Here is a 20200-nt window from a genome sequence, read left to right on the forward strand (position 1 = left end):
AGTGAATTGGATATGAACAACTTTTAGCATATAAAAGAGAACACTATTTTGCCAATGGCTACATAGAAATTTGGAGGTTCACTCTAACTCTATGCTGCTTAGGTGGACTTATTCCCCGGAGTAGGCAAAGGTATGATGAAACCTGGAGATTTCAGAAGAATGGCAAATGACATATAAGGGTCAATTGAGGAAGAGGTACAGAGAAGAAAAAATTATTTCAGAAAACAGCTATGATCAGATGAATGGTTTTCACCTAGAATCAGGGAAGTCCTGGGCTTGATATAGAAAAGGGTTTGTTTTCTTAATAAGTGGAAGTGATCTGGGGACGGGACTAGAAACTACTATAAAAGTATGATTTGTGTGAGGAAGTTTGCCTAGTACATTGAGTATTCAGAGTACCTTTGATAAGGTATATACTAATTTGTTAGGGCTGCCACACAGAAAACCAGAGACTGGGTGGCTTAAACAACAGAAATGTATACTCTCATACTTCTGGAGGCTAGAAGTCTGAGATCAAGGTGTCAGCGGGGTTGGTTTCTTCCACTATTTATTCAATGAACATTTTAAGCATCAACTTTGTTCTAAATACTGTGTCAGAAGCTATTGGGTTGGGAGGCACAAAGGAGAGACTGATACCAACTGTAATCATTTGAAGATACATCTTTTATCATGTATTGATATTTCTGAAATTATATGTGTTTTACAATCATAGTAAGTTTAGATGGTAACTTTTTTTTTTTTTTTTTTTGCGGTATGCGGGCCTCTCACTGTTGTGGCCTCTCCCACCGCAGAGCACAGGCTCCAGACGCGCAGGCTCAGCGGCCATGGCTTACGGGCCCAGCCGCTCCGCGGCATGTGGGATCTTCCCGGACCGGGGCACGAACCCGTGTCCCCTGCATCGGCAGGCAGACTCTCAACCACTGCGCCACCACGGAAGCCCCTAGATGGTAACTTTTGTTTCTCTCTCAGTGGTGCATAAAATAGTGGTGCTTCTTACAACTGACAGAGCCAATTAGATTTAATAAAACATGATTTTTGGGGCTTCCCTGGTGGCGCAGTGGTTGAGAGTCCGCCTGCAGATGCAGAGGACGCGAGTTCGTGCCCCGGTCCGGGAAGATGCCGCGTGCCGCGGAGCGGCTGGGCCCGTGAGCCATGGCCGCTGAGCCTGCGCGTCCGGAGCCTGTGCTGAGCGACGGGAGAGGCCACAACAGTGAGAGGCCCGCGTACCGCAAAAAAAAAAAAAAAAAATGGCTGTACGTTCAATACTCTTTCTTCCATGAATTGACTTCCCAGCCTTAATACCTTCTTCTTCGCAGGCATGTAGCTTGAGGAAAGTAAAGCAGGACTAGCCATGGGGCTCTTCACTGTGGGAAGCGAGCCAGAACGCGCCCCTGACAGGAATCCGTGGACTAAGCAGCCTTTCAGGCCTTGGCCCCGATCCCAGGAAAGAAGAGCAAGGGGCTTTCCACCTGCCCCAAGCCTCACCCGGATACCAGGCCTCTCGGGTTCCAGCCGCTGGGGCTCCGCCTCCAAAGCCGGCCACCTCCTCTCCGCGCCTTTTCCCCGCCCCTCCCCTCACGCTCGACGGGCTCGCTCCCGCGCAGGGCACGCGGGCGGCGCGCGAGCACGCGGACGCGGAAGGAAGGCCGACAGGGCACTCCACCGCGGTGGCGAGCGCGCAGGCGCCTTCCTGGGACCCGCTGCGGCGCGAATCCCTGCGTTCCGCGGGCGGCGGGGTAAGGGGTCGGGTCACTGCTGTTCTGGGGCGCCCGGCAGTGGTGGGGAGAGACGGGCTGGCGGCCCGGCTCCCGGCACCGCTTCGCTCAGAGGAACGGCACGCGAGGCCTCCGCAGACCAGCCCGCAGGCTCGCTTGGGAGTCGGCTGGGGGACGCGGTGATGGTGGGGGGACCCTGGGCTGGAGCGGCTTGGCACCCTTGTTCCTGCGGTCCTGAGGGTCTGGCCCGCCGGAGAAAGGGAGAGACACATCAGGAGGGGTCCCTTTGGCGAGACGTGCTCACCTGGGATAGCAGTAGTCCCTGGCTGTGGTGTCCACCTGGGGGAGGCACCTTTCAGGCTGAAAGGAGCAAGTTCAGCCCTGGGACGTGGACGGCAGACTTTTTTTTTCTGTCCAGACGCACCCTCGGGGCAAAGTAGGACGAAAAACTCCTCTGCTGCCCGCGTGGCAACTTCGTGGCGCGAGGATGGGTTAGGAAGTTACTGTGCTTTGCTTTGCAGATGGGAGAAGTAATAACCCTTTTTACTGTTCAAGGAGAAGAGATCGGTTAAAAGTCTCACAGAATCTCTTTGACCATAAAGGACTCAGTAAAATTAGGTACTTCCCTTCACACACGAAGATCTCCATTCAGCAAATATAATACTTTATGAGTACCTGCTTTCTGCCAACATTGTTCTAAGCGCAGGGAACCCAGCCACGACTAAGGTAGGAGGATCCCTCCTTGCCTGGAGCTTATATTCTAGTTGGCAAATAAATGTAATTTCCTTTATACTTTTTAATTGGAATATAACATGTACAAGAAAATACGGTACACAAATCATAAATTGTAACTAGTTGATTTATCATTAAGTAAACACATCTTTTAACCACCACTCAAATCAGGAAGCAACATTCACAGCATCTTCTCAGAAGACCTTCCTCGAGACCTCTCCCAATCGCCATCCCCTTTCCTCCCCAAAGGTAACCTCTTTCCTGATTTCTAACACCACAGATTAGTTTTGCCTATTTATGAGCCTTTTGTAAATGGAACCATATGGTGTGCATTCTTTGGTGTCTAGCTTTTTAAACTCAAGATTATGTTTGTGAGATTGTTTCATGTTGTGTGAAAATATAATTTCTGATAGTGAAAAGAATTAGGAAGAAAATAAAAGAAGGTAACGGTACAAGCAGTAAGAAGTGGAAACCATAGTAAGGGTGGTCAGGGATAAACTTTCTGAGGGGATGACTTGAGGTATAAGATGAATGACAAAAGATTGGCCAGTGAGCTGACTTAAGAGAGTTCCAAGCAAAGGGAATAGAATTGGAAAGGAACTGAGGTATGAATGAAATGGGCAGGTTCTAGAAAGAGGGAAGACCTTGTGGGAAAGTGGGAGGAGATGAAATTGGAGAGGTAGGCAGGATCTTATGGCTGAGGTACTTGGATTTTATTCTAAGCGTAATAGAGGCCAGGAAGAGATGTTTTTTGTTTTTTTTTGCTTTTTGCGGTACGCGGGCCTCTCACTGTTGTGGCCTCTCCCGTTGTGGAACACAGGCTCCAGACGTGCAGGCTCAGTGGCCATGGCTCACGCGCCTAGCCACTCCGCTGCATGTGGGATCTTCCCGGACCGGGGCACGAACCCGTGTCCCCTGCATCAGCAGGCGGACTCTCCACCACTGCGCCACCAGGGAAGCCCAGGAAGAGATGTTTTTGATGTCCTTCAGTTTCTAACATGAGCCACTTGTGGAGGATGTGAAGGCCTACCCATTTTACTCATTAAAGAAACCCTACAAAAGTGGCAATACTTGTCACTTACTGGGGATTAGGACATGTTGGGAGACGAAATCATCTTTTGTATTGTCAGGATTTATATTAATTTAGATACATAATATGCATCCAAAATCAGATTTAAAACACAGTTTAGAAATTAGTTATCTGTTCTCCACTCTAAAATATTCTTTTCAGGTTGTTGCTTAGCTTCTGCTTGAACCTTTCAAAGAGAAACTCCTTTCTCAAGAAGAAGCTTATTTAATTTTTGGACGGCTCTAGTTGTTAGAAAAGTTTTTCTAATATTTAATCTAATATTGGTCATCAGTTCTGGATCCATACAGAACTGATAATTATCATCGTTATCTGTTGCCTCCCTTTAAATACTCAAGCAGTTGATCTTTGTTGTTTTTTTCACATTTAAGTGCAGAACTTTGAATTTATCCCTGTAATGATTTCTGGAGTTAGATTTGGTCCATCATAGATGTTGTCCAAGTCTTTTTGGATATGATTCTTTCATCTGTCAGCTGTTCCACCTTTGTGCTTCTTTTTAATTTTTAAATTTTTTTTATTTTTTAATTTATTTGTTTATTTTTGGCTATGTTGGGTCTTTGTTGCTGTGCGTGGGCTTCCTCTACTTGGGGCTACTCTTTTTTTGTTGTTGTTGAGGTGCGCGGGCTTCTCACTGAGGTGGCTTCTCTTGTTGCAGAGCATGGGCTCTAGGCACATAGGCTTCAGTCGTTGTGGCTTGCGGGTTCTAGAGCGCAGGCTCAGTAGTTGTGGTGCACGGGCTCAGCTGCTCCGCGGCATGTGGGATCTTCCCAGACCAGGGCTCGAACCCATGTCCCTTGCATTGGCAGGTGGACTCCTAACCACTGCACCACCAGGGAAGCCCCATCTTTGTGCTTTTAACAAACTTGATCAGAAAAGTTCCGTGGTGGCCTAGTGGTTAGGATTCCTTGCTTTCACTGCCGGGGGCCTGGGTTCAATCCCTGGTTGGGGAACTGAGATCCCGCAACCCACGTGGTGCAGCCAATAAACAAAAAAACTTGATCAGCATGTTATTAGTTAAGCATTATGTTCTTTTAAAGTTTATTATGATTATTACGTGTTGTGGATTATTGATTTAACTTGTTTGTATTAGTGATTTAAATTTCCAAGATGGAATATTAGTTAAGCTGTATTTTTAAATCCAGGAATTAGCATTTGTAAAGTCAATTTTAAACTTGATATCTCAGCAGAAAATAGAGTGTTGTATTGCAATTCTGAAATATATAGTGCAATGCGTTGTTAAAAGGGGCTTTTTGAGTTAGACTAAAAAAGGATTTGAAAAGTTTATAAATGGCCTATAAACTGTGTCAAACCTGAAATCAACATCGGAAAGTGATTTAATTTTAATTTTTCCTCCTACCTTGCCTCTGTGGTAGAATTTCTAATGAACAGTGGAATGATCAAAGGTGGATGCAGTAGGAGGGAGGAAAGAAAAAGGGAATTTATATAAACCAAATTTGAATAATATAGTCACATAGCCTTATTAAATGCTTTGAGTCATTCTACCTAATTGAGATGCTAGACTTATTAGTTCTAGAGTTGTCCCTTGCTATTTTTAAGTAAGAAAATACTTTTTTGACCTGTAGGTAGAATATGCCAATTTTTCCCTAAAATTTTCATTTATATATTAATTGCATTTTTCTGAATATATGTAAATTAAATTATATCCTGTGGTTAAAACGGCCCATGACTTTTCAAATCTTTGAACTTTTAGAACCCCTACCCAATAGGGAAAAAGTAAAAAAAAAAATGAAGCATGTAAGTGGTTAATTAATTTTACTGCTTTTGTATTTTCTCTTAAGAGTTGGGGCTATTCTTATTGATTCTGACAAAGGTTCATTCTCTAGAATGGAAAGTAGGTGTAGTTAGTTCAAGTATATTTTGGAAGAAAAGAAAAATCAAACTACATAAATTACTTTAGTGGAAGATTTTCTCAAGCTGAATATAAAGATAAAAGTCCTCTTTCTGTCTATACCAAAGGTAAAATCACCCCTTTGTTTATCTTTGTGGTCTTGTTTTTACCTGTAGGTAAAAATTCTCTGTTTAGAACTGACCTACTATCTACACATCTGTGTTGTTTTTCTTCACTCAGAAATATTTCCTTGTGAGAGCAGATCCTTACTATATCTTTAGATATATTGAGTCACATTTAATAGGGAGAGCTACATTTTGAGGTACATTTCCCAACTAGAGGACTAGGGGATAAGGAACTTAAAATTATCCCCTTTCCTTTATTCCCCGCCTCCGCTTCCCCCACTTCTCCATCTTTCTACTTGGTTTAATGGGTTTGTTGTTGTAGGTACTATGCTCAGCTAACTCTTGGTATCTTTTTTCTTTTTTTCTGCAGGCTACTTCTTCATAGACATAAAAATCAGTATTTGACTGGAAACAAAGCATCACTTAAAATCCTCTCAAATTCCTGATTCCAAAGAATTGATAACATTTCTCTGATCAAGAAAAGAAGTGATTGACTGCGTGTTAAAAGTATTCCAGCATTGGTCCTGTTATTTTTCCTCTCCCTAAATTTGAGAAGAAATATGGAGAAATGCTACTTGATGACAGCTGTTGTCTTACTAGGACTAACAGTACGGTGGACAGTTTCTCTTAATTCTTACTCAGGTAATGCATTTTTCGTTTAAGATAGGTAAATAATTTTTTGAATCATTTTTCTTGTTTGTTTTTTAGTTTTTGGTAATAGTTTATAGTCTTCTGACCGGGACAGAGAAGAATTTTAGGTTTTATTGGTGTAGTCAAGAAAATACACTTAAGCATCTAATTCTAATAAATAGAATTTGTATAAGAGCTAAATAGAAGCATGGGCTTTGTGATAATGATAAAACAAAGATGTGTTTTAACTGGGAAGATGACAGGTTGAGAAACAATTATCTATTAGGCATTGAAGAGAGAAATGAGCTAGTACTTCAAAGGGGGAGCAGAATCAAAAGAGGCTTTTTTGTTTGTTTAGGGTAGAGAAGGCATGTTACTACATTGAAAGGAAGAGATCAGTGGAGAATAAGATTGGGGACGATGTGAGAGTAAGGGAGGAGGAATTGATGGAGTGTGGTCCTGGAGGCTGGGGATGTGATTAAACTTAACCTTGTATTTATTTAATACTTCTCATGTTCCAGGCATTATGCTAAGTGCTAGAAATTCCAGGTGAGTACTTAAATATTTAACAGCTCCAGTACTTAAAGAGTCCACATTTTAGTAGATAAGTAGTCACAATACAATGTGATAATTATAATGTTGAAGTATGTGTGAGGTTCAAAGGTAACAGAGAAATGAGTGATCAGGATGCACTGGAGAAAACTTTTCAGAGAAGATGATTTTTGAGTTCAAGGTTTGAAGGATGAGTTGGAATTTGCTAGGCAAATGGAATGGGGAAGATATTCTAGACAGCAGAACATGTGCAAAGACATGGTAGATGGCATGAGAGCATGGTTAGAAGTGTTTGGTATTGGATAGCATAAAAAGAAGGAACGAAAAGGATGGGGAGGGATGGCTAGAGGTTTGGCTATACAGTTAGCTCGGGAAATTATTTGTGTCTTAGAAAAATAGCTTTCATTGTAATAAAAAATGATTGTAGCAAGAAGGTTGGGTGTAAAGAGACAAATGAGACAATCTTAATAATAGAACTAAGAGCTACTCTTTTTTAAGTATTTACCAAATGCTAGACACTGAGCGTTTTCCTTAATACCACACCACTGAAGATAGGTATTATCTCTAATTTACAAGTGGAAAATGAGACAACCAATAAATGACAACTGGGACTCAAATATAGTTATATTTTATTCCAGAGTCAGTGCTTTAACTCTGCTCTCTGGCCTCTGAGAAAGAAGTCTTGAACTAGGGCAGTTAGTTGAAAGATGGAGAAGTGAATTTAAGGAATATTGAGGAAGTAAAATCACTTGAATGCAGCCATAGACTTGGGTTCAAATCTTACTTCTTTCACCTGTTGGCTGCCTGATCTTGGAGAAGGTTCTTAATCTTCATGAACCTTGTGTACCTCTTCTACAAAGTATGAATATTAATATGTACTTTAACAGTTGTTGTGAGGATTGAGATAATATGTATGGATTGTGCTTTATTTTTAGTAATGTAGGAATAAAATCAGCACATTAGTGGTTCATAACTGTTTTCTCATTTGATCCTGACATCAGATCATTTAACTCCAAAATATTTACCGAGTGTCTGCTGTGAAGCAAAAATAGGTCTTGCTGGTGATCATATCTTTAGGTCTGGTCTTTAGGGTGACCAAGAATAATACATGGTATGTACCTGTGATATTGTGATTCATAATAAGACATATATATTTGGTCTTCATCTGTGGTTTTGGCACAGAGCTCCTAAAACTGCTGGAATTTTCTAAGTGAGATGATAAAGTTGTTTTTGTTATGTTAATGAGGTGGCTTTGGGTCCCCCACTTAAGGATGGAGGCTGGTTGCTAGGCAAACCAACCTTATGCTTAGAGGGTGGGAACTTTCAATCCCACCCCCTGATTTCTGGGGAGGGGAGGGGAAGGGTTAGAGATTGAATCATTGCCTATGGCCAGTGATTTAATTAGTTATGCTTATGTAATGAAGCCTCTATTAAAACCCAAAAGGACTGCATTTGGAGAGCTTCTGGGTTGGTGAACACGTGGAGATGCGGGTAGAGTGGCATGCCTGGAGAGGGCATGGAAGCTCTGCTCTCCTTTCCCCACATCTTGCTCTATGCATCTCTTCCATCTGGCTGTTCCCAACTTACATCCTTTTTTTTTTTTTTTTTTTTTTTACATCCTTTTATAATAAACCAGTAATCTATAAGAAAAATGTTTCTCTGAGTTCTGTGAGCCACTCTAGCAAATTGATCGAACCTAAAGAGGAGATTGTGGGTACCTCTGATCTATAGCCTGTCAGTCAGAAGTACGTGTGATAACCTGGATTTGCCATTGACACCCTGAGTTGGAGGGGGCAACCTGCAACCTGTAGGCAGTGGGTCTTGACAGTGGTGTCTGAAGTGGGTGTGGGGTGTGGGATGCAGTCTTGTAGGACTGAACCCATAACTTATAGGATCTAATGCTATCTCCAGGTAGATAGTGTCAGAATTTAGTTGAGATATAGGATACCCAGGTGGTGTCCAGATAACTGCTTGCTGGATGTGTGTGGGAAACCGCCCCCCCCCCCCCCCCCCCCCGGAAATGTTGTAATTGGGTCTTAGAATCACACTTTTACTTCCCTAGAGAAGTTCACAGTCTAGTGGGTAGGGCAGATATGTAGGTATATATTACATTAAAATATAGTGTGGTATAAACAAAGTAGACTGGGAGCACAAGGGACTTCTAATTCAGATGAGAAAGGCTTAGAATGCAGTAAGTTCCCTACATACGAACCTTCAAATTGTGAACTTTCAAAGATGCGGACGTGTGTTCGCCTGTCCAATCATGTAAATTAGTTCACGTGACTGGCATACCTTGTCACGTGTGTGCATCCTCTACAAGTGGTTGTGCTTTTGTGTACTTTACTGTACAGTACTGTATAGAGTACAGTAGTACAGTATCTTTATTTCAAGCCCAGGATGTCCGGAGGCAAGCGTAAAAGCAGTGGTGATATAGCTGGTACTGCTAAGAAGTGCCAGGAATTGGAGGCCCAGAGAAAGAACGAAGAGAGACAAGAGGAAGAAGAAGTAACTGAAGAACCGAAGAGATTCATGACGCAGGAAATGGCAAGGGGATTTTCTTTATTTGAGGAGGCAGTTAGTTTTGAGGCACAGGACCTGAACATAGAATGGTACACGAAGGTTGCAACAGCCGTTCAGAATGCAATTCAGTGCTACCGTGTCATCTATGATGAGAAAAAAAGAGCTACTGCCCAGACATCACTGGATTGTTTTTTCAAGAGGGTAGGTAGAATTGAATCCAGCAAGGAACCAGAACCTGTGCCGTCAACGTAAGGGCTGAGTGAAATTGCAGCTTGCCCTCTGTCTGCTATCACTGACAATTCTTCAGCTCTACCATCTCCCACCTCTCTGTCCTCCAGTCAGTGACTCTTCTTGCCTGTTCACTCGATGGCAGCCCCTGTATGCCGGCTGTTGTACTGTGCTACTGTACTTTTCAAGGTTCTGTACTGTAAGATTAAAAATGTTTTCTTTATTTTTTGTGTTCGTTTGCTTTTTATGTATTATTTGTGTGAAAAGTATTATACCTATTACAGTACAGTACTATATAGTCGATTGTGTTAGTTGGGTACCTAGGCTAACTTTGTTGGACTTAACGAACATGCTCTCGGAATGGAACTCATTAGTGTGTAGGGGATTTGCTGTATAACGTTAAAGTTTGTTCTAAAAGGGAGGGAAGAATTTTACTAGGCAGAAAAGGAGGTGAGGAGAGTACTCCAGTAAGAGGAAATAGCACGACCAAGGGATGAGAGTTCTTTGAGGTTTGGTGAGGATGTAGGTGTGACTAGAATACAGGGTGCATGGTAAGTGGAACAGTAAGAGATGGGGTGGCAGAAATAAATTTGAGGCAGACTGTGAGCCGAAGTAACGTGTGAGGGATTTATCTTTTGGGCAATAGAGGTTTTTAAGCCGGGAATTCACATAATCAGATTTGTTTTTTAAGAAGACAGCTTTAGAGGCAGCATGGTGTTTGGAGTAGAACGTGTAGAGACTGATGGTAGCATCTATGTGCAGTGGCCTCATGTATGTTTATAATGCTTATTTGAAGTTGTTATGCATAGCTGGTTTCAGTGGTCTTGGAAAGGGATGATGAGGGCCTGGACTAAGTGACTAAATTTGAGAGCCATATTAATTAGGTAAAAATCAGCAAAATTTAATGACTAATTGTATGCAAGGATAAATAAGAAGGAAGAGTTTGAGAATGAGTCTGGTTTCTAAGTTTAGAGATACTGAGACTGAAAACTGAGAGGTAGGGCAGATTCAGTGGGGGAAGGTAATGAATTCTCTTTTGGTTATGTTAAGATTTGGGTGCATTTTAGTCATAGAAAAAAGGGGGAATTTTGGGAGATGCACTTTGGCTGGGGGCACAGGAACACATAAATCCATCTTCAGCTGGTCACAGAGAACACTTTGTTATTAGAGTTAGTTTCTAGCTTCATACTCCAAATGCAGCCTGGTGGTGACCTTGGCAGGGCCAATAGCAGGACTTCTTTTTCTTGGCTAGAATCAAAGTAGGCAGATCGTATTTTGTCCAATTTCTCTTTAAGCTCATGCCTAACCTCAGAGCTAGAACAAAGCAAGTGCAAGAGATGAACCAGAAATCATTTGTGCCAATTCCTAGAGCCAATTTTATGTAGGTGGTCCATTCTGAGCCTTTCTAGTATTGAGGCACTTCCCAAGTGGGAGGGTTCCTATTACTCCACATTCTTCACAGCATTTGGTAGTGTTAAACTTCTGAATTTTTGCCAGGCTGGAGTGTGTGAAATGATATTTTATTGTGATTTTAATTTTAATTTCCTTCATTGCTGAATTCATTTATTTTGAATTTCATTTCTAAAAGATTGAACATACTTTTGTGTTTATTAGTCATTTGCATTTCCTTCTCTGTGATATTTGCTTATGTCATTTGTACATTTATATTAGTTTTTTTCTTATGTATTCTATATTTTGGCTTTTGTTTTTTTCCTATGTGTTCTGTATTCTGGAAGCTAACCTTTGTACAAGTTGCAGATGTCTTCTCCCAGGTAATGGCTTATCTTTTCACACTTTACAGTGTCTTTTGATGAACAAAAATTTTTGACTTTAAAATAATGAAATTTACCAATCTTTTTCCTTTATGATTTGTGCTTTTGTATCTTTAAGAAATCCTTCCCTACTTCTGGATCACAAAGATATTTTTCTAAAATTTTCTTCTAAAAATTGTAAGATTTGGGAATTCCCTGGCAGTCCAGTGGTTAGGACTCTGCGCTTTCAATGCTGAGGGCGTGGCTTCAATCCCTGGTCAGGGAACTAAGATTCTGCAAGCCGCGTTGCGTGGCCCACAAAAAAAAAAAAAAAAAAAATTGTAAGATTTGTCCTTCCTGTTTAAGTCTTTATCTCCTTAGAACTGAACTTTATGTATAACATGTGAGTTAGGGAGCCATTAAAAATTTTTTTTTTCACATGGATAAAAACAGTTGTTTCAGCTCATTTATTGAATAGTCCATCGTTTCCCATAAATCTGCACTACCAGCTCTGTCTATATCAGGTTTTCATACACACAAGGGTCTGTTTCTGGCTCTCCATTCGGATCCATTGTTTAATCACTGCCATGTCTTATTACTATAATTTTACCTTGTCTTGATATGTTGTGAGGCAAGTTCTCCCACCTGATAGTTCCACTTCACTGGTGTCTGAGCTATTTTGGGCTTTTCTCTTTCATATTGTAGTAGGAAGAATTTCTTAAATGGTCCCCCAAAGATGTCCTGCCTTAATCCCCAGAACCTGTGAAAATGATGAGATCTATTTGGGAGTGATTATGTTATGTCATATGACATAATTGACTTTAAGATAGAGAGATTGCATTGGATTATCCAGGTTTGCCCACTGTAATCACATGAGACCTTAAAAGCAGAGAACTTGCTCCAGTTGACAGTAGAAGGGAACCCTGGAGAGATTCAGATCATAAGGACTCAGCACTTTTGCTGGTTTGACAATGGAGGGGGCCATATGAGAAGGAATAGGAGTGGCCTCTAGTTGCAGAGAGTAGCCCCCAGCAAGATACAGCGACCTCAGACCTGCAGCCAATCACCTGAATGAACTTGGAACTGAATTCTTTCCCCAGGCCTCCAGGTAAGTGTCTAGACTGGCTGACACCTTATTTTGGCCTTGTGAGCCCTGAACAGAGAACCAAGTTATGCCCACCCAGACTTCTGACCTGTAGAACTATTAGATTACAAAAGAATATTGTTTTAAGCTGCTAATTTTGTAATAATTGTTATGCAGCAATAAAAAGCTAGTACACACATGTGTCTTTTTTTTTTGGCTGATGGGATCTTAGTTCCCTGACCAGGGATTGAATGGCAGTGAAAGCGCCGAGTCACAACCACTGGACCATCAGGGAATTCCCCATATATGTCTTTTTTAAAAATCAGATTGTTAAAGTCCTATGAAAAACCCTGTTGGGATTTTGACTGGAATTATATTCTATACTATTGATTAATTTGGGTGGAATTGACAATCATTACCATAGTAGGTAGGGCTTCTGATTCATTAAGATGGTATGCTTCTCCATTTATTTGTCTTCTTTAATGTCTTTCAACAAAATTTTATATTTTCTACATGAAAGTCTTATACATCCTTTCTTAGATGTATTCCTAGGTGTCTTAAATATCTTTTCTTCCTCACCATTGTAGATGGTATCTTTTAAAAAATTGCTTTTCTAAATGCTTTTTCCAGGGGTATAAAAATGTTTATTTTTTAATATTTGGTAACTTTCCTAAACTTGTAATTCTAATAATTTCTCTGAAGTATTTTTTGGATCTTCTGTGTAAAATAAAGTGATCTATGAATAATGACAGTATTATTTCTTCTTTTCTACTTCCTACCCTTTTTATTTCCTTTTTCTTGTCTTCTTAATTCTAGGACCTTATTACAGTGTTGAATAGAAGTAGTGATTCTGGCTTCTTTCTCTTGTTCCTAATTTTAATAGATGCTTTTAATTTACCATTGAGTATGTTTTTGTTCTTTCTAGCATTGCACCAACCTTGCATTCCTAGAATAACTCTATTTGTGTTATATTATCTTTTTTTTAAAGTATATTGATAGATTTGGCTTATTAATTTTTTATTTATGATTTTAGCATCCATGCTTACAAATAAAATTGGCCTGCAATTTTACTTCCTTAAAATGCCTTTGTCAGATTTGTTATCAAGGATGTGCTAGCCACATAAAATGAATTAGGGAGTATACCCTCTTTCCTAAATTCTGGAATAGTACTCAAGACTGGAATTGTTTTTGGTTTAAAATATATATTCTCCAGTTTAATAGTCTGCATATATCCATTTACTTAATATCAGTTGTTTTGATTCAAATTTTTTATATTCTTACTGATTTTTGCCCAGTTGATCTACCAGTTATTGAGAGAGCTGCAGTTTCCTTTTGTAGTTCTGTCAATTTTTGTTTGAATATTTTGAATCTATATTATTAGGTGATTTAGAATATTTTTCCTTGTGACTTGAATTTCATGACATCATTGTCATGTCCCTGTTTATTTACAGTAATGCTTTTGTCTTAAAGTCTATTTCCTGTAAAATTAATATAGCTTTACTAGTTTTCTTTAGGTTAATTTTTGCTTGGTATTATCTTCTTCTATTCTCTTACCCTCTACCTCTGAATCCCTGTGATTTAAATATGTCTAACCAATTCCCCTCCCTAATTCCATTTTCTCTCCCCTACTGATTTGGAAGCTATACTTTATTTTGTTCTTTCAGGGCTTACTCTGGAGATTTTCACATACATATTTAACTTAACAAAACCTAAAATTCATATTTATATCCTCTTTTTGAACAACACTAGGACCTTATAATGTTTTAACTCTACTTACAAATCTTCACCTCCTGCCTCAAATTAAAACAGTATTATTGCCTAGGATTTCAGTTCTTTCATGATTTTAGATGTTAGTCACTGTTATTTTATACAATTTATAGTTACCCAGTTTTACCCTCATTTTCTTTTTACCCTTTCTTCTTACATAGTACATCTTCCTTTGAGATCATTTTCTTTCTTCCTGGGAGGTATTTTTTGGGAGGTATTTTTTTTTTTAGTGAGAGTCTGTTACTGGCAAACCCCATTTTTGTCTGAAAATACCTTTATTTTGCTCTTTGTTGTAAAGTTTTTCTGGATATGGAATTCTGTATTGACAGTTATTTTCTGTTAATACTTTGAAAATCTTCTCTCATTGTTTTTTAGTTTCTGTTGCTTATGTTCAGACATCAGCTGTCATTTTAATTGTTATTCCTTAGTAGGTGATTTGTCTTTTCTCTCTTGCTGCAATTTCACACACAAAATTTCTAATTTTGACAGATATATTATTTTCTTTGCACTCTATCTCAAGAGAAAGTTAAATTAATATCAGGGTATAGGGTTAAATAATTTAAAAAAATCACACCATTTCAGTATTACTAGTGTACATAATCAAATGCTTAATGGGAATCAAGTAGAGAACAGCATGCATATATAATACTTTTCTATCCCTGTGGCTTACATACATTACTTATTCTAACATTTCTCTCCTAAAGTCTGAGTTTACTCAGTTACTTCCCTCATCTGAAAACAGGACTCCTGTTACTTATTTTATTTATTTATTTATTTATTTATTTATTTATTTATTTATTTATTTTTGGCTGTGTTGGGTCTTCGTTGCTGCTGCGGGCTTTCTCTAGTTGCTGCGAGTGGGGTCTACTCTTCGTTGTGGTGCGCGGGCTTCTCCTTGCGGTGGCTTCTCTTGTTGCAGAGCGTGGGCTCTAGGTGCACGGGCTTCAGTAGTTGTGACATGCAGGCTCAGTAGTTGTGGCTTGTAGACTCTAGAGCGCAGGCTCAGTAGTTGTGGCACACGGGCTTAGTTGCTCTGTGGCATGTGAGATCTTCCCGGAGCAGGGCTCAAACCTGTGTCCCCTGCATTGGCAGGCGGATTCGTAACCACTGCACCACCAGGAAAGTCCTGTTGCTTATTTTAGACCTTACTCTTAACAGTATAGAGTTTACTTAAAAAACTAAAAATAGAGTTACTGTATGATCCAGCGATCCCACTCCTGGGCATATATCTGGCGAAAACTATAATTTGAAAAGATACATGCACCCCAGTGTTCATTGCAGTAGTATATACAATGGAAGGAACCTAAATGTCCATTGACAGATGAATGGTTAAAGAATATGTACAATAGACTATTACTCAGTCATAAAAAAGAATGAAATAATGCTGTTTGCAGCAATATGGATGGACCTAGAGATTATCGTACTAAGTGAAGTAAGCCTGACAGACAAATATCATGATATTGCTTGTATATGGAATCTAAAAAAAGATACAAATGAACTTACTTATAAAACAGAAATAGACTCACAGACATAGAAAACAAATTTATAGTTACCAAAGGGGAAAGGGAGAGGAGAGATAAATTAGGAGTTTGGGATTAACATACACACTACTATATATATATAAAATAGATAACCAACAAGGATCTACTATATAGCACAGGGACCTATACTAAATATCTTGTAATAATCTATAAGGAAAAAGAATTTTTAAAAGCATAGATATATATGTATGTATAAGTGAATCACTTTGCTGTATACCTGAAACTAACACCTCATTGTAGATCAACTATACTTCAAAAACAAAAAAGTTAAACCTTACTCTTAAATTGTCTTCTAAGAAAGTCAACAGAACAAGAGTATTTTTGGATCACTATGTAAGAGAAGTATTGTTATTGCATATTAAAATATTTGTAGCATCTTTTGTAGGTGGTTGTTATATATTTTTGTTATTTTTCAGATAAGAAAAATAAAAATGCTAAATACTAAGAAAAATGGTGATTCTGTCAGAGTTCTCAACTCCATCGTAAACAGTGTGACATTTAGTGTTCACGTGTGACGAACTTCTATATCAGAGGAGGCTGGGAGGATTACTGAATGAGTGTAACATCTGTGACTCTGTTGAGATTTTTTTTCCCTCTATTAATTAAAATACTTATTTTGGTTATAATTTGCTTTTAACATGCTTATTTTAGTTTGCTTTCTGTTTTTCTTGTTTTAAGATTGTAATTAGGAAGCACTGGAGTGAGGAAGCTCAGGTGAGCTTGGTTAGTATTAGTCCGTTATTTCTTCTTTTGAAATGCACATACTGTATAGTTTCTCAGCTTACCCATTGTTGTTTGTAATGTTTCTTGTCACTCACTAAGAATATATAAAAGGGGGATTATTATGGAAAATTTTAACCAAATTCTCTTCCCTTAGAATGTTTAAAGTTTCATTGTAAAGGCAATTAGTATGTATTGTTATCAAAGAAACTACTTGTTTTTTAAATTCTAACATAATTCTGAATAGTTCAGCAATTAATAAAATGAACATTTAAGTGGTGCTTAAGCCCATTTTCCTAAGAATGAGACAAAATTGAAGCTTTGTAAATGTACATTAATACGCTTTCTTTATGTAATTCTGAATCTCATGTAAATGAATTTGTAGAATTGATCACAGTAGAAGGAATCCATTTTGCCCTTCCCAAATGAAGCTCCGATAGGTACGGTTGGGTTGGTCTTCTGGGTTGCTTTAAGGACTCTTTAGCAGTTTTAAAAACTTAAGTACTAATTTCATAGCCAGTGTCAGCTGCATTTATTGAGGTAGGTCAGACTCTGGATAGAAACTTGTTTCTCAACCCTGAAGAGAGTCATTATCCACTCTTCTCTTTGTTAGAGAATGGTAATAAATTCTTCCACACTGACCCCAAGTCTAGAGCAATTTCAGAAAATCTAGATAGTTGGATTTTTTCAGGTGTAGGAAACTACTTAAGATCCTCTGTGACTTAAGTAGTTTCCTATGCCCACTGTATAGGTATTATCCCAGTGGGCCAAAAACAAGCAAACAAAAGCAAAAGAAAAAAAAAAAAAAATCAATTCCTTTCTCCCTGTAGATAGCAGCTGTATCACCAAAAAGAGAAACTATCCCCACAGCACACACACATCTATAAAGTGCACGCGTAAAGATAAGGTTTATTCAGTGGGAAATTATTTTCCTTCTTTAAAAAAATTGTAAGTTGGGCTTCCCTGGTGGCGCAGTGGTTGAGAGTCCGCCTGCCGATGCAAGGAACACGGGTTCGTGCCCCGGTCTGGGATGATCCCACGTGCCGCGGAGCGGCTTGGCCCGTGAGCCATGGCCGCTGAGCTGGCGCGTCCGGAGCCTGTGCTCCGCAATGGGAGAGGCCACAGCAGTGAAAGGCCCGCGTACCGCAAAAAAAAAAAAAAAAAAAAATTGTAAGTTAATCCCCCCCTCCTGTTCAGTTAACTGAGCAAGTTTTAACTGAAAGTATGTACTATATGCCTAGCAATATGTTTCCTGTGAACTCTGGAAAAATCACATTCTATGTCCACTGGAATTAAAATTCTTATTTGGGTAGCTATTAGAAACTAGTATAATCATGTGACAAAATATATGATACTGAACATATAAGTATTATGAGAAGTCAATAATTTTTTTTTCCTTTTTAAAATCTACTTGACAACTATTTTGATTTCTACATTTTTTCACATGCTGTTTATTAAACAGAAGGAGGAGATATAGCTCTGAGATACTGTGGTAATGGGTTTTCAATTCACTAAACAATTGATATATTTCAAGTTTGGTATTTATTTCTTGTTATGGCTATTGTCTTCTATTTCCTATTCAAATCATGGCTCTACTGTTTACTCTCTGACAAGGACGCAGGTATTGAGATTTAACGCCGGTGGGTTTGAATGTTACTAGCTGTGTCTTATTGGCTGTGTGACACTGGGCAAGTTATTTTAAAATTTCAAGGTCTCAGTCTCCTCATCAGTAAAATGCTGGTAAAATCATAGGTTGCAGATCAAATGAGTTACATCTAAAGCTCTTGGCATTTTATTTTGCTCTTAAGTACTTAATAAAATTTTCACTACTGCAGTTGCTAATAATTCTTTTTCCTTAATCACTCTGACAATCCCTAGCCTAATATGAAGAAAATAAGAATTTCAACACTTGCTTGTTAGACTTACTGTAATGAATAATAAAATAATATATATAAGTATGATGTCTATAGTTTGCCCTTAATAAAGATTAGTTCTAAGAAGTCAATAATTAATGATCAGTATGTTTTTAATTTATAAGGGAAGGTTTTGTGGAGAATTTGGCAGTTGCATGGTTCTTAAAGGTTGGATACGAGTTGATAAAAGAGGTGTATGAATAGGGAGAGGAAGTAAGCAGCATGAGCAGAGGCTTGGAATTTCAAAATGCCAGATAGTAACTTAAAGATGTTTTGAGACAAGAACCAGTATATGGGCATTGTGTTAAAGTAGCCTTCGCATAATTAATTCGTCTGCCATCACAAACTGCTTAGTGTTGCACATTCAGTAAGTGGAAAGTCAGGGACTCAAAAATTCAAATCTTTTTGAACTAAAAATCCTTGCTATATCATACTGATAATATTGACATCCTTCCTACATCATCATTCACTGAGAATCTGCTAGGTGCAGTTACATCCTGAGAATGCAAAAATGAATAAGATATGGTACTTTCTAAGAGAGAGACAGCGGTAGGTTTGTGTGTGTGTATACATGTGCCTGAACTGTGGGTAATGTTTTGTGGCAGTCACTCAATGTGTATATGCTTTGGAGATGTTAATCTGCTTTTCCCATGATTATCTCATACTTGGGAGTATCTCCTTGGGTGGAGATGCTAGCATTTAAAGAATAGTGGTATAATACAGCTGTTAAATGCAAAACCTCTACTTAATGTAGTGTTCTAACGCTGGAGAACGTCTGGGTTAGAGTTTGGTGATTGATAACATATCATTCACCAATGTGGCACACCTTCCCAATGGATTATTGAATATATTTGACTATATGTGATCTTCACTTGCTGATTAAGAAACCTGTGTCTGTACTGTACCTATTTGGGCCTTCTCACAGTTTTGTAGTCAACTGCTAGCTAAATAGTGGTTGTTTACTATTTACTAAATGGAATTACCTTTATATCATTTAAAATGATTTAAGGTTAACAACCTGCCTTAACCAAGTTGTGAGGCAATACACAGTAGGAGCCCAGAACATGGATTATGGAGCCAGTCTGCCTGGGTTCCAGTCCAGACTCTGCTATTCATTACCTGGGTGACCATTGCCTCTGTTTTGCTAGCTGTAAAGTGGGGATGATAATAATAACTGCTCCATTGTTGTATTTGGTATGTAGTAGACACTGTCAATTGTTAGTTATTAAAGATCCATTATCCCTTATTTGCAATTCTGAAGTAAAAAAAAAACTAGAAAGTGGCAGTTTTTGTTTGATTTTCTTTTTTTTTTTTTGCGGTACGCAGGCCTCTCACTGTTGTGGTCTCTCCCGTTGCGGAGCACAGGCTCCGGACGCCCAGGCTCAGTGGCAATGGCTCACGGTCCCAGCCGCTCCGCGGCATGTGGGATCTTCCAAGATCGGGGCACGAACCCGTGTCCCCTGCAGCCGCAGGTGGACTCTCAACCACTGCGCCACCAGGGAAGCCCGTGGCAGTTTTTATATAACTCATTTGACATCAAAGCCTGACCTGACCAATGTCTTTGCAATATATAGTCCGTTTTTGGTTCTGTACTTGACCTTAAGTTATTTATATTTAGCTTGTAAAAGTCCTTGGTAAAATATAGACGTTTGTTATTATTGTTTTATGATACTTATTGGATAGTATAGTTGACAGTCTTTCTCATGAAGTAAAAATAAACTTGGATATCTTATGATTAGTATCATCAACTAATTAATTAAAAGCTAATTAAGGGATTTCCCTGGTGGTCCAGTGGTTAAGACTCCATGCTTCCAATGCAGGGGGTGCAGGTCTGATCCCTGGTTGGGGAACTAAGATCCCACATGCCGTGCGGCATAGCCAAAAAAAAAAAAAAAAAAGAAACTAATGTTAATAGCTAATTAATGTTAACAATATTTATTGAATGTTTATGTGTGCCAGGTACTATACAGGTTATTTTATGTTCAT

The 20200-nt window shown here is 39.0% G+C and overlaps 1 protein-coding gene across 1 annotated transcript in view; it reads left to right on the forward strand.

The window, feature by feature from the left end:
- Positions 1–6068: 6068 nt before the first annotated feature.
- Positions 6069–20200, forward strand: part of ALG6 (ALG6 alpha-1,3-glucosyltransferase) — a 53084-nt gene continuing 38952 nt past the window's right edge. The window contains exon 1 of the mRNA XM_065889776.1: positions 6069–6150. Within this exon, the coding sequence (XP_065745848.1) occupies positions 6069–6150 (82 nt within the window). The remainder of the gene's footprint in view (positions 6151–20200) is intronic.

Source organism: Phocoena phocoena, chromosome 1 (genome assembly GCF_963924675.1).
Source record: "Phocoena phocoena chromosome 1, mPhoPho1.1, whole genome shotgun sequence".
NCBI lineage: Eukaryota > Metazoa > Chordata > Mammalia > Artiodactyla > Phocoenidae > Phocoena > Phocoena phocoena.